Raw genomic sequence first — 23,353 nt, forward strand, 5'->3', positions numbered from 1 at the left:
TCCTCTGTGGAGTTTACATTCTAGTAGGAAAAATGGACAATAAACTGCACAACTAAGTAAATTAGATAGTATGGGGTCAGGCACAGTGGCTCAGGCCTATAGCCACAGCACTTTGGGAGGCCAAGGCAAGCGGATCACCTGAGGTCAGGAGTTCGAGATCAGCCTGGCCAACATGGTGAAACCCCGTCTCGACTAAAAATACAAAAATTAGCCAGGCATGGCAGTGCGTACCTGTAATCCTAGCTATTCAGGAGGCTGAGGTAGGAGAATCGCTTGAACTCCAGAGGTGGAGGTTGCAGTGAGCCAAGATCGTGCCACTGCACTCCAACCTGGGCAGAAGAGAGAGACTCCATATCAAAAAATAAAATAAAATAAAATAGATAGTATAGGAGCTGGCTCTAAATGTAAAGGAGAAGCTGATGGTCAAGCAGAGACAGAAAGGACACGAGGGTACAAGGGTACAAGCCATGTATGAGGCTTTCTTTTTTTTTTTTGAGATGGAGTCTAGCTTTGTCACCAGGCTAGAGCGCAGTGGTGCGATCTTGGCTCTCTGCAACCTCCACCTCCTGGGTTCAAGAGATTCTCCTGCCTCAGCCTCCCAAGCAGTTGGGACTACAGGCATGCGCCGCCCTGCCCAGCTAATTTTTGTACTTTTAGTAGAGACAGGATTTCGTCATGTTGGCCAGGATGGTCTCAATCTCTTGACTTCATGATGCGCCCACCTCGGCCTCCCAAAGTGCTGGGATTACAGGCGTCGGCCACCGCGCCCGGCCATGTATGAGGCTTGCTTGGCAAAGAGCATTCAAGCAAGAGAACAGGCATGCTGGAATTATCATAGTCTACGGCAGCAGTGTGACTGGCGAGGAGAGGGCCAGAGGGCCATGAAGTCAGAGAGGGAACGAGATCTCTGACGGGTTAAGGCTCTGTAGGCCACAGTGAGAACTTTAGCTTGTATTTTGAGTGAAATATGTAGCCACCGGAGGTTTTTTTTTTTTTCTTTTTTATAATTTTTCCTTTCAGTTTTAGAGATAGGGATCTCACTGTGTTGCCCAGGCTGGTCTCAAACTCCTGGCCTCAGGTGATCCTCCCACCTCGGCCTCCCAAAGTGCTGGGGTTACAGGTGTGAGCCACTGCCCCTAGCTACACTGGAGGGTTCTGAACAAGAAAGTGACATGACCTGGCTTTCCCCACCCACATCCCTACTCACTGTTTCCTGATCCTCCCAGCCCCCAGCAACTGCCATTCTTCTTTTTCTTCCTTTTCCTTCCTTCCTTCCTTCCTTTCTCTTTTTCTTTCTTTCTTCCTCTCTCTCTCTCTCTTTCTCCCCCTGTCTCTCCCTCACTTTCTTTCTTTCTTTCTTGGGACAGAGTCTCACTCTGTTATCCAGGCTGGAGTGGAGTGACACGATCTTAGCTCACTACAACCTCTGCCTCCTGGGTTCAAGTGATTCTCGTGCCTCAGCCTCCCGAGTAGCTGGGATTACAAGCATGTGCCACCATGCCCAGCTAATTTTTGTATTTTTAGTAGAGACAGGGTTTTACCGTGTTGTCCAGGCCGGTCTCGAACTCCTGATCTCCAGTTATCTACCCGCCTCGGCCTCCCAGGATGTTGGGATTACAGACACGAGCCACCATGCCCAGCCTTGCTTATTTTAAATCTGAAAACATAATATGATAAATATGTATAAGCTTGCCTGCTGAAACTTAAACCCTAATTCAAGTATCTAAATTTTGAAGATAGCCTGCAGGAAAACCTTCACACAGGAGACGGCTGACTTAGCCATTAATTCTCAGTTAGATGTTCTGTGGTGAGATAATTACAGTTTTTCCAAACAGGTCAAACCTGTATGGTTAACTAACAACTCAATTTTTTTCTTTTCTTTTCTTTCTTTCTTTCTTTTTTTTTTTTTTTTTTTTTTTTTTGAGACAGAATCTCGCTCTGTTGCTCAGGCTAGAGTGTAGTGGCTCGATCTCAGCTCACTGCAATCTGTGCCTCCAAGGTTCATGTGATTCTCCTGTCTCAGCCTCCTGAGTAGCTGGGATTATAGGTGTGCGCCACAATGCCCGGCTAATTTTTGCATTTTTAGTAGAGACGAGGTTTCACCATGTTGGCCAGGCTGGTCTTGAACTCCTGACCTCAGGCGAGCTGCCCACCTCAACGTCCAAAAGTGTTGGGATTACAGGCTTGAGCCCCAGTGCCCGGCCTAAGTTTTTCTTAATTCATGAAAAATATATGGCTTCAATTGTTAACAATGATTCCTCCTGGGATTTAGGGATGGAGAGTGGACATTAAGACAATACTTTTCCGTCTTTACACATTCCATAGTGCTTGAATTTAAAAATGTATATTCTTTTTGTAATTTCAGAACAAAACAAAAGAATTTGGTTGGAACTGCTCTACAGAGAATCAAAGAAATCAGCCTGAATTATCTGATCTTAACTGAATTTTCAAAAGACTATCTAATACCTTCTAATTCCACAAGCCAGCTTGTTCCATTCCAGCCGCCTGGCAGTACAGATAATAGATAATCTGTCTGAAAAAGGCTTCCTCAGGGCAATGACATCTTTGCAGGTTGAACAGGATTTCTTCACAGCACAGGGAGAATCTGAAGATCCTTCCCAATTTCTTACAAATGAATGTAGTTTCTTTACTCTGTTGTGTTTTAAATATTTTTATGTTTTGGTTTGTTTGCTTGTTTGTGTGTAAAGATAGGCTATCGCTCTGTCACCCAGGCTGCAGTGCAGTGGCCTGATCACAGCTCACTGCAGCCTCTATCCTGGGCTCAAGTGATCCTCCCACGTCAGTTTCCCGAGTAGCTAGGACTACAGGCATACACCAGCACGCTTGGCTAATTTTTTATTTTTATTTTTAGTAGATACAAGGTCTTGCTAAGTTGCCCAGGCTGGTCTCAAACTCCTGAGCTCAAGCAATCCTCCCACCTTGGCTTCCCAAAGGGCTGGAATTACAGGTGTAAGCCACCATGCCTGGCTAATATTTTTGTGCTTTTTAAAGGTAGTTTAATTTTTTTTTTTTCCCGAGACAGAGTTTTGCTCCTGTTGCCCAGACTGGAGTGCAATGGTGCCCTCTGGGCTCCCTGCAACCTCCACCTCCTGGGTTCAAGTGATTCTCCTGCCTCAGCCTCCCGAGTAGCTGGGATTTCAGGCATGCACCACCCCACGCCCAGCTAATTTTGTATTTTTAGTAGAGACAGGGTTTCTCCATGTTGGTCATGCTGGTCTTGAACTCCCGACCTCAGGTGATCCACCCACCTTCGCTTCCCAAAGTGTTGGGATTACAGGCGTGAGCCGTGGCTCCCAGGCTTTTTTTTTTTTTTTTTTTTTTTGAGACGGAGTCTTGCCCTGTCGCCCAGGCTGGAGTGCAATGGTGCGATCTTGTCTCACTGCAACCTCCGCCTCCTGGATTTAAGCTATTCTCCTGCCTCAGCCTCCCAAGTAGCTGGGATTACAGGCGCACACCACCACGCCTGGCTAATTTTTGTATTTTTAGTAGAGGCGGGGTTTCACCATGTTGGCCAGACTGGTCTCAAACTCCTGACCTCAGGGGTTCCGCCTGCCTCGGTCTCCCAAAGTGCTGGGATTACAGGTGTGAGCCACCATGCCTGGCTAATTTTTTTAAATGGTAAAGTTATATGTCCTCATTGTAAAAAAATATGCAGACCATATAGAAATGTATAAACCTCATTCTGCAGAGCTAACAACTGTTTAAAGTATGGTTGTATATCCTTTCCAATTTAACAAATATGTACATACATATATAATTTCATGTTTATTTTTTATTGAGATACAATTCACATACCATAAAACTCACCATTCTAAAGTATACAATTCACCAGGCACAGTGGCTGTAATCCCAGCACTTTGGGAGGCTAAGGAGAGAGGATCAATTGAGCCCAGGAGTTTGAGACCAGCCTAGACAACGTAGTGAAATCCTGTCTCTACAAAAAATACAAAAATTAGTTGGGTGTGGTGGCACACACCTGTAGTTCCAGCTACTTGGGAGGCTGCGGTGGGAGGATTGCTTGAGCCAGGGAAGTCGAGGCTGCAGTGAGCCATGATTGCACCGCTGCAGTGAGCCATGATTGCACCACTGCACTCCAGCCTGGGTGACAGAACAAGATCCTGTATCAAAAATTAAAAAAAAAAAAAAAAGTATAGAATTCAGTGGTTTTTAAATAGATTCACGAAATTGTGCAATCGTTGCCACAGTCTATTTCCAGAACATTTAATCACCTAAAATGAAACCCTATGCCCATTAGTACTCACTCCCTAGCCTCCATTTCCATGGCAAGCACCAACCTGCTTTCTGTCTCTCTATATTTGCCTGTTCTGGATATTTCACTTACTGGAGTCAGACCATATGTGATTTTTCTTTGCTGCCTTCTTTCACTAAGCATATTTTCAAGGCTTACTCATATAGTAGTATGTACCAGCACTCTATTTTTTTTTTTTGAGATGGAGTCTCACTCCCTCACCCAGGCAGGAGTGCAGTGGTGTGATCGCCACTCACCGCAACCTCTGCCTCCGGGTTCAAGAGATTCTCCTGCCTCAACCTCCCAAGTAGCTGGGACTACAGGCCGTTCCACCACCCCTGGCTAATTTTTGTATTTTTAATAGAGACAGGGTTTCACCATGTCGGCCAGGCTGGTCTCGAACTCCTGACCTCAGCTGATTTACCTGCCTTGGTCTCCCAAAGTGCTGGGACTACAGGCATGAATCACCGTGCCCGGCCTGATTCTTTTTTACAGGCAAATAATCTTACATTGCATGGCTATGCCCTATTTTGTTCATCCATTTGTCAGTTGATAGGCATGTGGGTTGTTTCCAGTTTGGGGCTAGTATGAGTCATTATTGATACTGCTATGAGCATACATGTATAAGTTTTTGTAGGAACATATGATTTCAATTCTTTTGGGTATATACCTAGGAGGAGAACTTCTGGGTCATATAGTAACTCTATGTTTAACTTTCTGCTTTTGTTTCCCGAGACAGAGTCTCACTCTGTTTCCCAGGCTGGAGTACAGTGGTGTGATCTCAGCTCACTGCAATCTCTGCCTCCCAGGTTCAAGCAGTTCTCCTGCCTCAGCTTCGCGAGTAGCTGGGACTACAGGACGCACCACCACACCCAGATAATTTTTGTACTTTTAGTAGAGACGGGGTTTTTCCATGTTGCCCAGGCTGGTCTCGAACTCCTGAACTCAGGAGTTCTCACCTCAGCCTCCCAAAGTGCTGGGATTACAGGGATGAGCCACCATGCCCGGCCTATGTTTAACTTTTTTAAAGAATTCTTGGGCTAGGTGCGGTGGCTCACGTCTGCAATCCCAACACTTCGGGAGGCTGAGGTGGGCAAATCATTTGAGCTCAGAAATTCAAGACCAGCCTGGGCAAGGCAGAGAGACCCCCATGTCTACAAAAAATAAAAAATTAGTCAGGTGTGGTGGCCTGCATCTGTAGTTCCAGCTACTCAAGAGGCTGAGGTGGGAGAATGACTCGAGCCAGTGAGGCTGAGGCTGCAGAGAGCCGAGACCACACCACTGCACTCCAGCCTAGGCAAGCCTGTCTCAAAAAAAAAAAAAAAAAAAAAAGAACCATCAAAGTGTTTTGCACAGCATCCACACCATTTTACATTTCTTCCAGTAATGCGTACCAGGCCTCCAATTTCTTCACATCTTCACTAACTCTTATTTCCTTTGTTTTAAACTCTAACCATCCAAGTAGGTGTAAAGGGTATCTCATTGTGGTTTTGATTTGCATTTCTCTAATGACTAATAATGTTGAGTATCATTTCATGTGCATGTTGGCCATTTATATGTCATTGGAGAAATGTCTACTCAACCCCTTTGCTCATTTAGAAACTTAGGTAGGCCTGCAGCCAATTAAGCCGACTGAGTTCCTTTCCTCATGGGGGCCCAGTGTGCAATGGCTGCAAACAGCAGCTTCCCTGGTAGTGATGCAACCTGTTTGTTGTATGGGTTGCTCTAAGGGACCTTGGAGACAGTCCTTTCAGATGGATGTTCATGTTTCTGACCTTGCACTACCCCAGTGTAGGCTCCAAACAGGCATGCGAGGTGCCATTGGAAAGCCCCAGGGCACTGTGGCCAGGGTTCACATTGACCAAGTTATGTCCATCCGCACCAACCTGCAGAACAAGGAGCATGTGATGGAGGCCCTGTACAGGGCCAAGTTCAAGCTCCCCAGCTGCCAGAAGATCCACATCTCAAAGAAGTGGGGCTTCACCAAGTTCAATGCCAATGAATTTGAAGACATGGTGGCTGAGAAGCCGCTTATCCCAGATGGGTCAAGTACGTTCCCAATCGTGGCGCTCTGGACAAGTGGCAGGCCCTGCACTCATGAGGGCTTCCACTGTGCTGCCCCCTCTTAATACTCACCAATAAATTCTACTTCCTGTCCACCTAAAAAAAAAAAAAAATGCCTTCACTTCAATTACCCCTCTTTCTTACGTACTTTGTCTGTTATTTTAGTTTTATCCTGATTCCCTCAATAAATATTTAGTATATTATTAGTGTTGTTTCTATACAGTTGTTTAAATTTAAAAAAAAAAAAAAAAGAAACTTAGGTAGGTTGGTCTGAGTGCAGTCGTGTTTAAAACTAATTTTTTTTTTTTTTTTTTTTTGAGACAGAGTCTCACTCTGTCGCCCAGGCTGGAATGCAATGGTGAGATCTTGGCTCACTACAACCTCCATCTCCTGGGTTCAAGCAAGTCTCCTGCCTCAGCCTCTCAAGTAGCTGGAATTACAGGCATGTGCCACCACGCCTGGCTAATTTTTGTATTTTTAGTAGAGACGAGGGTTTCACCATGTTGGCCAGGCTGGTCTCGAACTCCTGACCTCAGGTGATCCGCCTGCCTCGGGCTCCCACAGGGCTGGGGTTAGAGGCGTGAGCCACCGCGCCCGGCCATTTAAAACTAATTGAGCAGAACCAGTTACTAATATCTTTGTTCCTTCTGCACTCCCTCTGCTTCACTTGACTAGCCTAAAATAAATAAATAAAAATAAACTGGGCACAGTGGCTCACACCTGTGATCCCAGCACTTTGAGAGGCTGAGGCAGGAGGATTACTTGAGCATAGGAATTCAAGATCAGCCTGGGCAACATAGTGAGAAACCATCTCTAAAAGAAAAATTAGCCAGGCATGGTGGCATGCACCTGTGGTTCCAGCTACTTAGGAGCAGAGGTGGGAGGATTGCTTGACTCTGGGAGTTCAAAGTTGCAGTGAGCTGTGATCGCGCCACTGCACTCTCACTTGGGTAACAGAGCAAGACCTTGTCTCAAAAAATTTAAAACAAAACAAAAAAAAGTGGTTGTCTTTTTATTGTTGAATTTTAAGAGTTTTAAAAAATATATTCTGGAGACAAATCCCTTATTAGATATATGATTTGCAAATATTTTCTCCAATTTTTTTTTTTAAAGACAAAGTTTCACTTTGTTGCCCAGGCTGGTCTTGATTCCTGGCTTCAGGCAATCCTCTTACCTCCACCTCCTGAAGTCCCACAGTGCTGGGATTACAGCCAGTGAGCCACTGAACCTAGCAAAATCTAAAGAATCCAATTCTTTAGATTTTGCATTTTAGAACCAAAATGGGTCACTAAATACACTGTTCTGTAATCCATTCTTTTCTTTAATAGTGGTTCATGTACATCTTTCAAGGTCAAGAGAAAGCTGTCACTTTCTCCCCCTATTTTATTTTCCTTCCCTCATTCTTTTTCACTGCTGCACAGCATTCCATTGTAATTTTGCCACCGTTTATTGGACCAGTCCTCTGCTGAGCTTTACAGAGCCCTTAGTTGGGATGTTAGTGAGAAACCATGTCAGCAGTGGAGACAGTCATCTCCCTGCCATGCTATCAGCTTTTGGATGATGTGAAAATGCAAGCAGGCACAGGAAATGTCTCTAACTTGCTTACACTTCCTCCCTGAACCCTTGCGGTTTCACAGCTCCTGCAGGCACGCCTCCCTCCCCGCCTGCCAGTGTCACCAGCCTGGTGCTTCTGTGAGAAAGTACCACTGTAAGAGGCCAAAGGGCATGATCATTTTCCTCTTTCACCCTGTCTAGGTTGCCAGCAAATCCCACGGGCCTCCTGACGCTGCCCCTGGGGCCACAGGTCCCTCGAGTGCTGGAAGGATGAAGGATTCCTGCATCACTGTGACGACGATGGCGCTGCTGTCTGGGTTCTTTTTCTTCGGTAGGCAAGGGAGGAGGCAGGGGAAGGGACATGTGTCTGTGACCAGAGAAACTGCAGAGCTTGGTGGAGCTGGAGTAAACAAGGAGCTGCCCCCTAAAAGTGGAATTGGCCTTAGAGATATGGGGCCCAGGGATCTTGGAAGGAGAAAGTGGGGAGTGGGGAAAGAAAAGAAATAAATAGGCAAGGGGTGGAGGCAAAGACAGAGAAGGGAACATAAGAAGGGGCAGTGGGTTCTTTAAAAAGGCAGATGGGGCCGGGTGCTGTGGCTCATGCCTGTAATCCCAGCACTTTAGGAGGCTAAGGTGGGTAGATTACTTGAGGCCAGGAATTTGAGACCAGACTGGCCAACATGGCAAAAACCTCATCTCTACTAAAAATACAGTAAAATTAGCTGGGCGTGGTGGTACAGGCCTGTAATCCCAGCTACTTGGGAGGCTGAGGCATGAGAATCATTTGATTCCAGGAGGCAGAGGTTGCAGTGAGCCAAGCTTGTGCCAATGCACTCCAGCCTAAGTGACAGAGCAAGACCCTGTCTCTTAAACAACAAACAAACAAAAGGCAGATAGTTAATGAGTAGCTAAAGCTGGGAGGAGGGTGCTGGGTTCTGGGGCCACCCGTGGTACCACTTCTGTGCGTTTTAGGCAAGTCCTTTCCCCTTTCCAGCCCCACAGTCTTCATCTAAACAAATGAAGGCCTGGCCTCCATGACATTCTAGGATGCTCTGAACTAAACTCCACGCCGGGAGAGAAAGCAGGGCGGAAAGGACAGCCTGGGTGTGCCAGGGCGCCTGGGCAGGCTGACCGAGGGGGAAGGGGGCTGGGATCTACCCGCGCTCCAAAAGACTGGCCCTGTGGGGTGGGAAGGCAGCCCCCCAGGGATCAGGGGAGCTACAGTCTGAGACTGTGGGAGGAGGCGCCTGGGCCCCACGACCGCAGAAGTGGGTGGCAGAGGCGCACCCGGCCCTGGGGCATCCCCATCTTGGCCTCTGCCTGGGAACTTGGCCACCCTCTGCCTTGGGGCCCCTTGGGTCTGCTCCTCTCTCTGGAGCCTCTAACTTCTCATCCTTCCTTCTATGCAGAGAGGCTAAGCGGGAAGTTGTGTTCTCAGGCCCTGGGAAGAGCTTTCAGAGCTCTAGAGGGGCCGGGAGTTGCTCCTTCCATATTCCCCAAAGTCAACGCCCTGGAGGGGAAGCGCAGGGCGCGGGTCCTCTCTGCCCGCCTCGGTGCGGGCGGCCTGGGGAGCGAGAGCCAGGTGCGCCTGGGATCGGCCACCTGCCGGGTACGTGCAGGGCGGGGGTCCCTGGGTAGCAGCTGACGCCCTTTGCCTTCCTCAGCGCCTGCCTCGAGCTACAACTTGGACGTGCGGGGCGCGCGGAGCTTCTCCCCACCGCGCGCCGGGAGGCACTTTGGATACCGCGTCCTGCAGGTCGGAAACGGGTGAGCTGTGCCCCGCAAGTCCTCCTTCTGATGCCCGCCCTGGGGCAGCCCCCAAGGGGCAGCTCTCCAGGGGTTCCCGTCTGGAGGAGACTGTGGTGGGTGGGAATCCTCAGAGATAGGAGTGAGGGATCAAAAAGCGGGATACAGGCGATCAGGGAGGCCATGGAAGTGCAGAACAGGGAAGGATCCCAGCCCCCAAACACTTCGCATTGCCCAGTAGGTTCCTGACACTCCCTTACTTCCCTGCGAGCGCCTGGAAGCCAGGAGTTTGTTCTCTCTTACTAACCCTTCTTAGATATACCACCGCCCAGCACACAGTAGGTAAGCCATGAATGGCTTTTGAATCAAGGACTGAATGAATGAACCTGTCATGAGACTTTCTGGCAGATCATTCTCTGGGCCTCAAAGACTGTAAATGCAAAGGAACCTTAGTTTTCTAGGATTTTGGCATTTGGAATTATTTCTCTGGGATTTCGTAGGGAAGAGGTGAGGACGGAGGCATCTTCCTTTTTTTTTTTTTTTTTGACACAAAGTTTGCTCTTGTCACCCAGGCTGTCGTGCAACGGTTAGATCTGGGCTCACTGCAATCTCTGCCTCCCGGGTTCAAGCCATTCACCTGCCTCAGCCTCCTGAATAGCATGCGCCACTATGCCGGGCTAATTTTTGTATTTTTAGTAGAGACGGGGTTTCACCATATTGGCCAGGCTAGTCTCAAATTCCTGACCTCAGGTGATCTGCCCATGTCGGCCTCCCAAAGTACTTTGGCCTCATGCCAAAGTTACAGGCATGAGCCACCCTGCCCAGCCAGAGGCACCTTCTTGAAGGGGAATAGTTGCAGTGCTTGGAGAGATGAGGCAGGAGATCTGAACCTCCTGAGCAGGCAGGAGGAGGTGGGTACAGATCCAGGCCACTCCCTCTCACAGGTGAGATTTCTCCCCAGGGTCATCGTGGGAGCTCCAGGGGAGGGGAACAGCACGGGAAGCCTCTATCAGTGCCAGTCGGGCACAGGACACTGCCTGCCAGTCAGCCTGAGAGGTGAGTAACTAGGGGGTGAGCTGGGAGGAATGGGATCTTGGGGAATCTGAGGCTGGCCCCAGCCCACCTAGATTGCCTGAACTCCTCCAGACCAACCTTCTGGTGCCTACAGGTTCCAACTATACCTCCAAGTACTTGGGAATGACCTTGGCAACAGACCCCACAGATGGAAGTGTTTTGGTAAGAATGTTGTGCAGTGGTGTTATCAGAGCCTGTGAAGCTCGATCCAAGTAATGAGAGAAGAAAAGAGGAAGAATGTGGACAAAAGTTCCCACAGACAGTCAAAGGCATCAGAGTCAATTAGTGTTTATTGAGAACCAATGATGAGCCAGCTTTTTTGTTTTTGAGACAAGGTCTCATTCTATTATTCTATTGCCCAGGCTGGAGTGCCGTGGCATGATCACAGCTCACTGTAGCCTCAACTTCCCTGTGCTCAAGTAATCCTCCCACCTCAGCCTCCCAATTAGCTGGGACTATAGGTGCATGCTACCACGCCCAGCTAATTTTTATGTTTTTTGTAGACAGTGTCACCATGTTGCCCAGACTAGTCTTGAGCTCAAGAATCCTCCTGCCTCAGCTTCCCAAAGTGCTGGGATTACAGGTGCGAGCCACCACACCCAGCAGAGCCAGCTGTTTTCAAGAACTTACCTCACTTTTCTTCCAGATATGAAATATCTGTGATCATTGATATGCAATATGATTTTTTTTTTTTTTTTGAGACGGAGTCTTGCTCTGTCGCCCGGGCTGGAGTGCAGTGGCCGGATCTCAGCTCACTGCAAGCTCCGCCTCCCGGGTTTACGCCATTCTCCTGCCTCAGCCTCCCGAGTAGCTGGGACTACAGGCGCCCGCCACCTCGCCCGGCTAGTTTTTTGTATTTTTAGTAGAGACGGGGTTTCACCATGTTAGCCAGGATGGTCTCGATCTCCTGACCTCGTGATCCGCCCGTCTCGGCCTCCCAAAGTGCTGGGATTACAGGCTTGAGCCACCGCGCCCGGCCTGCAATATGATTTTTAGTGGTATACAAGCTTTTAATGTTTTCATGGTTATAAATTTCTTTAGTGGCTTATTAGAAAAAAATCTATGACAAGCACATCAAATTTATAATTTCCTACATCATATTGCTTAGGAAGGCTGAAGTTAAACAAAAATTTAAAGGAAACTATTAAGAAAATAAGAGTATGCTAATATGGCAGATATTGTGAAGTATTACACAAACGCCTAAAGTTTAGGAAACACTGCTTTTTTCTTTTTTTTTGAGACAGAGTTTCACTCTTGTCACCCAGCCTGGATTGCAGTGGCATGATCTCGGTTCACTGCAAACTCTGCCTCCCGAGTTCAAATGATTCTCCTGCCTCAGCCTCCAGAGTAGCTGGGATTACAGGCATATGCCACCATACCCAGCTAATTTTTGTATTTTTAGTAGAGATGAAGTTTCACCATGTTGGTCAGGCTGGTCTCGAACTCCTGACCTCAGGTGATCTGCCCTCCTCGGCCTCCCAAAGTACTGGGATTATAGGCATGAGCTACTACACCTGGCCACTTTATTTCTTTTAACCCCTCAAGACACTCAGGTGAGATAGGGATCAGTGTACACATTTCACACACGAGGAAACAGGACCGAAGGATTAAGAGACTTGACCAAGGTCACATGGTTGCAAAGTGGTAGAGTCAGGATTTGAATAAAATTCTCATTTGATCCCAAGTTCATTGCTGTTTTCAGCCAGCATCTTCTGTGTGAGAGATAGAAGACTGAGTGAAATACTGATCCAGTATTTAAGTAGAGCTTGTTTATTTAGCTACTATTATATGCCAGGCATTGGGCTAGGTTCTGACAGGGGAAGGGGAGTGAAATACAAAGTTGATAAGGCCAGGCCGGTGGCTCATACCCATAACCCCAGCCCTTTGGGAAGCCAAAACTGGATAATTGATTGAGGCCAAGAGTTCAAGACCAGCCTGGTCAACCCTGTCCCTACAAAAAAAAAAAAAAAATGTTTTTTTCATTAGCTGGGCATGGTGGCACACATACGTAGTCCCAGCTACTCGGGAGGATCAGTTGAGGCCAGGAGTTCAAGGCTACAGTGAGCTATGATCACACCATAACACTCTAGCCAGGGAGACAGAGTGAGACCTGTGTCTAAAAAAAACAAAAGCAAAACAAAACAAAAAGATGACCATGATATGAGCCCAGACTTTGAAGAAATTGCAATCTGGCAGGAAAGGGTCGTAAATGAAAGAAATGACTTTGGGAGGCCAAGACAGGTGGATCGCTTGAGCCTAGGAGTTTAAGACTGGTCTGGGCAATATGGCAAAACTCCATCTCTACAAAAAAATTAGCCGGGCATGGTGGCTTGTGCCTGTAGTCCCAGTTATTTGGGAGGCTGAGGTGGGAGGATCACCTGAGCCCAGGAAGTTGAGGCTGCAGTGAGCCATGATTGTGCCACTGCACTCCAGCCTGGGTGATGAGAGTGAGATCCAAGAAGAAAGAAAGCAAGGAAAGAAAGAAAGGAGGGAGGGAGGGAGGGAGGGAAAAAGGGAGGGAGGGAGGGAGGGGAAAGGAGGAGAGAGAGAGATAGGAAGGAAAGAAAAGGGAAGGAAGAAAGACGAAAAAGAAAGAGGAGGGAAGGAAGGAAGGAGAAAGAAAGAAAGAAAGAAAAGGCCGGGTGCAGAGGCTCACTCCTGTAATCCCAGCACTTTGGGAGGCCGAGGTGAGTAGACACAAGGTCAGGAGTTTGAGACCATCCTGGCCAACATGGTGAAACCCCGTCTCTACTAAAAATACAAAAATTAACTGGGCATGGTGGTGGGCGCCTGTAGTCCCAGCTACTCAGGAAGCTGAGGCAGGAGAATCGCTTGAACCTGGGAAGCAGAGGTTGCAGTGAGCCGAGATCACGCCACTGCACTCCAGACTGGGCGACAGAGCGAGACTCCATCAAAAAAAAAAAAAAGACAGAGAAAGAAAGAGAGAGAGAAAAAGAAAGAAAAGAAGGAGAAAGAGAAAGAAGAAAAGAAAAGAAAGAAAAGAAAGAAAAGAAAGAAAGAAAGAAAAAAAGAAAGAAAAAGAAAGAAAGAAAGAAAGAAAGAAAGAAAGAAAAGAAAGAAAGAAAGAAGAAAGAAAGAAAGAAAGAAAGAAAGAAAGAAAGAGAAAGGGAAAGAAATGAGGGGAGGGGGAAAGGAAGGGAAAAAGAAAGAAAGAGGCACCTTTTATTCTGGGAATCTTGATAATCTGATTTGGCTGGAACACAGAGAGAGAGATTGGGACCAGGAGAAGACAGGCCTGGAAATGTGGGGTCGTGCCCAATGTAAGCCTAGCTAAGGAGTCCAGACTTTATCCTACAGGCTGTGAGCATCCATTGGCATAGAGCATTGGTAGGATGGGAGGGACAGACACTAGAGACTCTGGAGGCAGACATTCCTTGCCTTGGTAACCAGTTGGATAGAGGAAGTGAGAAAGGACTCTGAACGTTCTTATTCTGGTTGATGGTGCCCAGAAGACACATAGCAAATAGGAGACCCAAATCTTTGGCCTTTGCTTCCTTTAGGCCTGTGACCCTGGGCTGTCTCGAACGTGTGACCAGAACACCTATCTGAGTGGCCTGTGTTACCTCTTCCACCAGAATCTGCAGGGTGCCATGCTGCAGGGGCGCCCTGGTTTTCAGGGTAAGGAAGTGGGGACTCAGTGGGTAAAAATACCTCCAAGTGGCTGCCCCTAGGGAGAACCAGCATGGGCTGTCAAACACCAGAGATGCTTCATTGGGTTCCTTGCGTCTGGCCTCTGCAGAATGTATCAAGGGCAACGTAGACCTGGTATTTCTGTTTGATGGTTCGATGAGCTTGCAGCCAGATGAATTTCAGAAAATTCTGGACTTCATGAAGGATGTGATGAAGAAACTCAGCAACACTTCCTACCAGGTAAAAATGCTAGTTAGGATTCTTGGTTGCAGGCAATAGATGCCTACCTGAACTGGCTTAAACCATGAAAGGAAATTTTAGTATGTGGTATCCTCAGAGCCTATGGCATGGCTATAACTGGGCCTCTGGAAGGGATAAGAACCAGGGGGTTGAAGGCTTCTAGGAGTCTCTCTAGTTCTCATTTCCTTTTTTTTTTTTTTTTTTTTTTTTTTTTTTTGAGATGGAGTTTCACTCTTGTTGCCCAGACTGGAGTGCAATGGCACGATCTCAACTCACTGAAACCTCCGCCTCCCGGGTTCAAACGAGTCTCCTGCCTCAGCCTCCCAAGTAGCTGGGATTACAGGCACCTGCCACTATACCCAGCTGATTTTTGTATTTTTAGTAGAGACGGGGTTTCACCATGTTGGCCAGGCTGGTCTCAAACTCCTGACCTTGTGATCCACCCACCTCGACCTCCCAAAGTGTGGGATTACAGGCGTGAGTCACTGTGCATGGCCTTTTTTTCCTTTTGAGACAGGGTCTCACTCTGTCCCCAAGGCTGGAATGCAGTGGCACGATCATAGCTCACTGTAGCCTCAAACTCCTGTGCTCAAATGATCCTCCCAAGTAGCTGGGACTACCCGTGTGCACCACTGTGCGTGACTAATTTTTATTTTTTATTTTTTTTTTTGAGACGGAGTCTCGCTCTGCCGCCCAGGCTGGAGTGCAGTGGCGTGATCTTGGCTCACTGCAAGCTCCGCCTCCCGGGTTCACGCCATTTTCCTGCCTCAGCCTCTGGAGTAGCTGGGACTACAGGCGTCCGCCACCATGCCCGTCTAATTTTTTGTATTTTTAGTAGAGACGGAGTTTCACCGTGTTAGCCAGGATGGTCTCGATCTCCTGACGTCGTAATCCGCCCGCCTCGGCCTCCCAAAGTGCTGGGATTACAGGCGTGAACCACTGCGCCTGGCCCATGCATGGCTAAGTTTTAAATTTTCTGTAGAGATGGTTTATCATTGTGTTGCCCAGACTGATCTCAGACTCCCAGAAGCCTCAAGAGATCCTCCTGCCTCGGCCTCCCAAAGTGCTGGGGTTACAGGCATGAGCCACTGTGCCCAGCTAGTTCTTATTTCTGTTTCTTTTTGAGTCTTTGCTTCCTTATTCTCTTTTCTCAGTCTCTGTAGACTGGCTCCCTTAGCACCTTTAGACCACATGGACCTATGGAAAGCTCCTAAGTTCACATGTTAAAGTTCCAAGAGGGCTTTTTACCTTTCCCTCAACCAACGCCTCCCTTTGCAAATTCCCAGTTCTCAGAGAAGAAGCTCTGGCTGGCCTAGCTTCAGTCAGGTGTTGATCCCTGGCCCAGCCAACGGTGTCTAGTTAAGCAGGGTCACTCAGAAGAAATATGGCTACTGGAACCCATCCCTGTCAGTGACATATGTGGACCCAGAGAATAGGAGCTCAACACACAGTATTACATGAGGGAGCAAGGTTTATTTTGTTTTATTTCTGTGCTTATTTGTATATTGCCTCATTTTCAAAAGAATTATCTGAGGCAAGGATGTGGAGCTGAGTTGCCTAGGTCCTGTACAAGAAGAGATTGAGCCAGGCACAGTGGCTCACACCTGTAATCCCAGTACATTGGGAGGCTTAGCCGGGAGGATCACTTGAAGCCAGGAGTTCGAGACCAGCCTGGGCAACATAGCAAGACCCCATTTCTACAAAAAATAAAAGCTAGCCCAGTGTGGTGGCACGTGCCTGTAGTCCCAACTACTTTGGAGGCTGATGAGGGAGGATGGCTAGAGCCTGGGAGGCTGAGGCTGTAGTGAGCTATGGTTGTGCCCTGCACTCCAGCCTGGGAGACAGAACAAGACCCTGTCTTGAAAAAGAAGAAGTAGAGTTTGGGGCTGGGCACTGTGGCTCATGCCTGTAATCCCAGCACTTTGGGAGGCCGAGGCAGGTGGATCACCTGAGGTCAGAAGTTCGAGACCAGCCTGACCAATATGGTGAAACACTGTCTCTACTAAGAATGCACACACACACACAAAATAGTCAGGTGTGGTGGCACGTGCCTGTAATCACAGCTACTTGGGAGGCTGAGGCACGAAAATCGCTGGAACCGGGGAGGCAGAGGTTGCAGTGAGCCAAGATCATGCCACTGCACTCCAGCCTGGGCAACAAGAGCGAAATTCCATCTCAAAAAAAAAAAAAAAAAGAAGAAGAGTTTGGAACAGACAAATTGTAAGAGATATATAATTGAATATCATTTCTTCCTTCCTTTTCTAGTTTGCTGCTGTTCAGTTTTCCACAAGCTACAAAACGGAATTTGATTTCTCAGATTATGTTAAACAGAAGGACCCTGATATTCTGCTGGAGCATGTAAAGCACATGTTGCTGTTGACCAACACCTTTGGTGCCATCAACTATGTCGCGTGAGTTCCCTTTTGCAGGAGAGCACGTGTCCAGTCATTTGTTCTGGGTGATCTACCCTCTTCCAGTTGCAGGGCATGGGAACTCAGTAGGTAGGTACAGTAAGGGGCAGTTTATTGTCTGAATTAAAGTGGAACAATTTTACTGCAGGTTCTTTTGGTTGTACATAACAGAAATCTACTCCGTACTAATTAAATCCAAAAGAGAAAGTCTAAGCCAGGTGCACAATCTGTAATCCCAGTGCTTTGGGAAGCTGAGGTGGGAGGATCTCTTGAGCCCAGACGTTTTTGTTTGGTTGGTTGATTTTTGTTTTTGTTTTTTGAGACGGAGTTTTGCTCTTGTTGCCCAAGCTGTAGTGCATTGGTGCGATCTCAGCTCACTGTAACCTCCGCCTCCCAGGTTCAAGCCATTCTCCTGCCTCAGCCTCCCAAGCAGCTGGGATTACAGACCTGTGCCACCATACCCGGCTAATTTTTTTGTATTTTTAGTAGAGATGGGCTTTTACCATATTGGCCAGGCTGGTCTCAAACTCCTGACCTCAGGTGATCCACCTGCCTTGCCCTCCCAAAGTGCTGGGATTACAGGTGTGAGTCACCACACCCGGCCTATGAGCCAGGAGTTTGAAGCTGCAGTGAGCTATGATCACACCATTGCACTCCAGCCTGGGCAACAGAGCAAGATCATATCTCTAAAAAATAAAAATTAATTAAAAAATGAAGAGCCACGACACCAATGTGGCTGGAGAGAAATAAGTGAGAGGGGGAAAATAGTAGGTGATAAGGTCAGAGAGATCATGAGGGTCTGGATGGGTTAGTGACTTGGAGGCCATAGTGAGGACTTTGGCTTTCCTCTGTGTAAGATGAGACGTCATTAGAGGTTTTGAGTAGAAGAGTGATGATCTGATTTATGTTTTTTAAAAGATCCCTCTGGCTGCAGGGTTGATATTAGACTGTAGAGGGGGCAAAGGCGGGTAGAAGCGATAGGGCCAGTTAGGACGCTATTGAAAAATCCAGATAGAGACAATGGTTGTCTAAGCCAGGGTGGAAATTCATGAACAGGACCCGCAATAGGCACATGTCTGTGTGGATGGAGATTGGAGAAGCATTTTGCATCCAGATAGAACCAGAGGTCTTGATAGCAGGTGTTCACGGGTAAAACGGTTCACATCTCCCTGCTGTTCCAGCAAGAGCTACGGCCAACCCAACTTGCTCAGAGGGAGGTTGTGGGCAAGGCAGGAATTTTCTTTTTCTTTTTTTTAGAGTCAGGTCTCACTCTGTTGCCCAGGCTGGAGTGCAGTGACGTGATCCTAGCTCACTGTAGCCTTAAACTCCTAGTCTCAAGCGAACCTCCTGCCTCAGCCTCCTGAGTAGGGACTACAATCACACACCACCATGCCTGGCTAATTGTTTTCATCTTTGTAGAGTTGGGGTCTCGCTATATTGCCCAGACTGGTCTGGAACTCCCAGGGCAGAAATCTTTAGCCTTGGCCCATCTCGTGTTCAGTTCTCCCTTCTTTATTTATTTTTTAAATTTTTTTGAGGGTGGAGGATTTTAGCAAAAAACAGAAAGCCTGCTAGACAAATTCTAAAAGAGCTGTAACACTAGTTCTCCCTCCTTCATCTCACATGCACAAGCACCTCCTCTGTGCTGGGAGCCAGAGATACAGCAACAAATACAACATGGTCCTTTCCTTGAGGAACTCATGGTTTAGGGGGAAAATTGACAGAGAAGTCATGGTAATTCACTGGGTTCACTGCTATAGTAGAGATCGGGAGGCGGGCTGGGGACTATGGGAAGGCAGAGGAGGTGCTGGAAGAGGGTGCTCTGGAAGCGTGACTCCCCAATTTTCTTAAGCTGTGGGACCCTCTCTTCCACATTGAAATCTCACTTGGATCAACATCTGTAACTGACTAAAGAGTGGTGGCCATGTGGTTGCAATGGAGGGTGGGAAGCCCAGAGTCATTCCTCACAAAACCTCCTCCTCCTGCCCACGGGCTCTGGGACACCCTCTGGACTGCCCAGGATGCAATGTGAGGACCACTGGTCCAGAAGGAAAGGAGTGGCAGCAAGGAGGTTTAGAGGTGACTGCAGGATTCCAAGCTGCAGGCTTGGAATCCCGGCCTGGGCGATCCAGGAAGGGCTTTTGCGTAACCAGTATGGCAGTGACCTGATGAGCAGGTGGGGAAGGAGACCTCAGGCCCTGGTTTGGGGGAGTCTCTCACCTCCTCCTTTCCTGGACACAGGACAGAGGTGTTCCGGGAGGAGCTGGGGGCCCGGCCAGATGCCACCAAAGTGCTCATCATCATCACGGATGGGGAGGCCACTGACAGTGGCAACATCGATGCAGCCAAAGACATCATCCGCTACATCATCGGGGTAGGGTCCCAGCTGCTTTCTACATCTCGCCTTCCCTCTCCTCTTTCTGAACCCCAGGCCCCTTTCTTCCTGGGGCCAAACTCTTGTGAAAATAATAGCAAACTGGACTGAGGTTTGGGGGCTTTCAGCTCCTCATTCTCCACTCCCTCACAGATTGGAAAGCATTTTCAGACCAAGGAGAGTCAGGAGACACTTCACAAATTTGCCTCAAAACCTGCGAGCGAGTTTGTAAAAATTCTGGACACATTTGAGAAGCTGAAAGATCTATTCACTGAGCTGCAGAGGAAGATCTATGTCATTGAGGGTGAGTGACAGGCCCTGGGAGAGGGCTTAGGAGGCTGAATACAGAAATTCCCCTGGGACATCAGGCCAGGCTCAGCAGATCATGCCTGTAATCCCAGCACTTTGGGAGGCTGAGGCAGGTGGATCAATGGAGCCCAGGAGTTTGAGACCAGCCTGGGCAACATGGAGAAACCCCATCTATACTAAAAATACAAAAAATAGCCAGGTGTGGTGGTGAGTGCCTGTAATCCCAGCTACTCCGGAGGCTGAGGCACAAGAATCTCTTGAACTCAGGAGGCAGAGGACGCAGTGAGCCAAGATCGCAACACTGCACTCCAGTCTGGGTGGCAGAGGAAGACTCCATTTCAAGAAACAAAAAACAAAAAACAAAAATGGCTGGGCGTGGTGGCTCACACCTGTAATCTCAGCGCTTTGGGAGGCCGAGGCGGGCAGATCACCTGAAGTCAGGAGATAGAGACCAGCCTGGCCAACGTGGCGAAACCCCGTCTCTACTAAAAATACAGAAATTAGCTGAGCATGGTGGCACACGCCTGTAATCCCAGCTACTCAGGGGGCTGAGGCAGGAGAATTGCTTGAACCCAGGAGGTGGAGGTTGAGATCACGCCATTGCACTCCAGCCTGGTGGGCAACAGAGCGAGACTCAGTCTCAAAAAAAAAAAAAAAAAAAAAAAAAAAAAAGAACTCCCCTAGGACATCATATTAGAAACACAAAGAGTAATAAGCACTTACTGAGTATCTGATCTTGTGCTAAGGGCTTACCTAAATAAAACAGACCTTTAGAAGGAATTTAGGAGAGGGTCATTTGGGAGCAGCTTCTGTGATCTTTCTTTCTCTTCCTTCTTTCTCTCCTTCCTTCCTTCCTCCCTTCCTTCCCTGTCCCTCCCCTCCCCCCCTTCTCTTCTCTTCTCTTTCTTTTCTTTTCTTTTTTTTTTTTTTTTTTGTTTTTTTTTGAGACAGAGTCTCGCTCTGTTGCCCAGGCTGGAGTGTAGTCACACGATCTTAGCTCACTGCAAGCTCCACTTCCCAGGTTCACGCCATTTTCCTGCCTCAGCCTCCCGAGTAGCTGGGACCACAGGCACCTGCCACCACACCCGGCTAATTTTTTGTATTTTTTAGTAGAGACGGGGTTTCACCATGTTAGCCAGGATGGTCTCGATCTCCTGACCTCATGATCCGCCCGCCTTGTCCTCCCAAAGTGTTGGGATTACAGGCGTGAGCCACCGCACCTGGCCTCTTTTCTTTTTTGCTTTTCTTTCACAGGGTCTCACTCTGTCACCCAGGCTGGGGTACAGTGGCATGATCACAGTTCACTGCAGCCTTGGCCTTCCAGAATCAGGTGATCCTCCTACCTCAGCCTCCCAAGTAGCTGGGACTATAGGTATATGATACCACACCTGACTAATTTTTTTTTTTCCTTTGGTATTTTTTGTAGAGGCAGGGGTCTCGCTATGTTGCCCAGGCTGGTCTCAAATTCCTGACCCCAAGGAATCTGCCCGCCTCGGTCTCTTAAAGTGTTAGGATTATAGGCGTGAGCCACCACACCCGGCCCTCTGTGATATTTCTTTCTGAAATTCCATCTTCTCTTGGAGCTCAGGTTGATCCAGGACTGACCTATGTCTTGCTGGTGTGATCTGAGCCCTGCAGAGTGAATGTAATTCCTCCCCCTTCTTGCTCAATGTCTTGCTGTCGCCTATCTGAGGCTCCACATTACTTCAGAAGGGCAGACTGGCAGGGGCCAGTGTGAAGAACCCACAAGTCTTCTTTCCTGGCCTACAATAAGAAAAGATTTGTATTGTGGTCACCGGATGGAGGACTGGTTATGGAGGGCATTTCCCCAGGAAGCTTACTTGGCTGAAAGATATATTCCTACAGGAAAGTCTCCTTTGCTAGGTGTTCAGTTTAACTGGTGTTCAGTTCAGTTAAAGAAGCAATGGGCTAGCCGGGCGCGGTAGCTCACGCCTGTAATCCCAGCACTTTGGGAGGCCTACGCGGGTGGATCACGCGGTCAGGAGATCGAGACCATCCTGGCTAACACAGTGAAACCCCGTCTCTACTAAAAATACAAAAAATTAGCCAGATGTGGTGGCAGACGCCTGTGGTCCCAGTTACTCGGGAGGCTGAGGCAAGAGAATGGCGTGAACCTGGGAGGTGGAGCTTGCAGTGAGCCGAGATTGTGCCACTGCACTCCAGCCTGGGTGACAGAGCGAGACTCCGTCTCAGAAAAAAAAAAAAAAAAAAAAAAAAAAAAAAAAAAAAAAACAATGGGCTGAGAGCGGGGGCTCATGCCTGTCATCCCAACACTCTGGGAGGCTGAGGTAAGCAGATCACTTGAGGTCAGGAGTTTGAGACCAGCCTGACCAACATGGTGAAACCCAGTCTCTACTAAAAGTACAAAAATTAGCTGGGTGTGGCGGCGGGTGCCTGTAATCCCAGCCACTTGGGAGGCTAAGGCAGGAGAATCACTTGAACCCAGGAGGCAGAGGTCACAGTGAGCTGAGATTGTGACACTGCACTCCAGCCTGGGCAACGAAAGCAAAATTCTATCTCAAAAAAAAAAAAAAAAAAAAAAGGAGCAACAGTCCAGTCTGGGCAGCATAGCAAGACCCCATGTCTAAATAAATAATAAAAATGAAAAGTGAATTTTTTTAAAAAATGTTTTTTTAAAAAATTCACTCTCTGGCTGGGCACGGTGGCTTACACATGTAATCCCAGCACTTTGGGAGGCCAAGGTGGGCGGATCAAGAGGTCAGGAGATCAAGATCATCCTGGCTAACACAGTGAAACCCCAAACCCCGTCTCTACTAAAAAAAATAGCCAGGCGTGGTGGTGAGTGCTTGCAGTCCCAGCCACTCGGGAGGCTGAGGCAGGATAATCGCTTGAACCCGGGAGGTGGAGGTTGCAGCCACTGTACTCCAGCCTGAGTGACAGAGACTTCGTCTAAAAAAAAAAAATTCACTCTCGACTGGCTTTTAAGCTGAGATATGAAAGATGAGATTCGAACAGCAACGTGAGGAAGGTGGAATGAGGGCAGAGAGAAGCAAGACTGGGGGCAGGGAAAGGGCTCAGCATGCTAGGAAAATGGAAAAAGTTCAGTGTGACCGGAGCGTGGTGAGGAAGGGAGAGAGAAGGTTGGCAAGGAGGTAAGGGTCTTCCAGGCCCTCAGAAAGAGTGTGGATTTCAGTGTGAAGATTGATGAGAAATCATGAGGAGTTTTTTGTTGTTGTTGTTTTGAGACAGGGACTCACTCTGTTGCCCAGACTGGAGTGCAGTGGCGCGATCACAGCTCACTGCAGCCTCAAACTCCTGGGCTCAAGCAGTCCTCCCACGTCGACCTCCTGAGTTGCTAGGACTACAGATATACACCACCACACCTGGCTAATTTTTAAATTTTTTGTAGAGACAAGAGTTTCTACTCTATTGCCCAAGCAGGTCTTGAACTCCTAGGCTCAAGCAATCCTCCTGCCTCAGCCTCACATATGCTGGGATTACAGGCATGAGCCACTGTGCCCGGCCGAGACAGAGTTTCTACTATATTTCCCAGGCTGGTCTTTAACTCCTGAGCTCAAGCAATTCTTCTGCCTCAGCCTCACAAAGCGTTGGGATTACAGGCATGAGCCACTGCGCCCAGCCCATGAAGAGTTCTTTTTTTTTTTTTCTGAGACAGAG

General features: G+C 48.1%; 1 protein-coding gene, 2 non-coding genes and 1 pseudogene across 3 annotated transcripts in view; 3 read left to right on the forward strand and 1 right to left on the reverse strand.

The window, feature by feature from the left end:
* Positions 1-5,883: 5,883 nt before the first annotated feature.
* Positions 5,884-6,017, forward strand: LOC115895336. The gene has a single exon (XR_004055543.1). It is a non-coding gene; the product is annotated as a small nucleolar RNA SNORA70 (small nucleolar RNA).
* LOC104681593 lies at positions 5,901-6,490 on the forward strand (annotated as a pseudogene).
* Positions 6,491-7,978: 1,488 nt separating this feature from the next.
* The window catches only part of ITGAL (integrin subunit alpha L), a 51,159-nt gene continuing 35,784 nt past the window's right edge, over positions 7,979-23,353 (forward strand). The window contains 9 exon segments of the mRNA XM_010387952.2: positions 7,979-8,219; positions 9,553-9,655; positions 10,596-10,690; positions 10,803-10,870; positions 14,230-14,347; positions 14,469-14,599; positions 16,865-17,010; positions 19,252-19,384; positions 19,538-19,688. Of these exon segments, the coding sequence (XP_010386254.1) occupies positions 8,159-8,219; positions 9,553-9,655; positions 10,596-10,690; positions 10,803-10,870; positions 14,230-14,347; positions 14,469-14,599; positions 16,865-17,010; positions 19,252-19,384; positions 19,538-19,688 (1,006 nt within the window). The 5' untranslated portion in view covers positions 7,979-8,158.
* On the reverse strand, positions 18,552-18,612 carry LOC115895334. The gene has a single exon (XR_004055542.1). It is a non-coding gene; the product is annotated as a U7 small nuclear RNA (small nuclear RNA).

This window comes from Rhinopithecus roxellana, chromosome 20, assembly GCF_007565055.1.
Source record: "Rhinopithecus roxellana isolate Shanxi Qingling chromosome 20, ASM756505v1, whole genome shotgun sequence".
Taxonomy (NCBI): Eukaryota; Metazoa; Chordata; class Mammalia; order Primates; family Cercopithecidae; genus Rhinopithecus; species Rhinopithecus roxellana.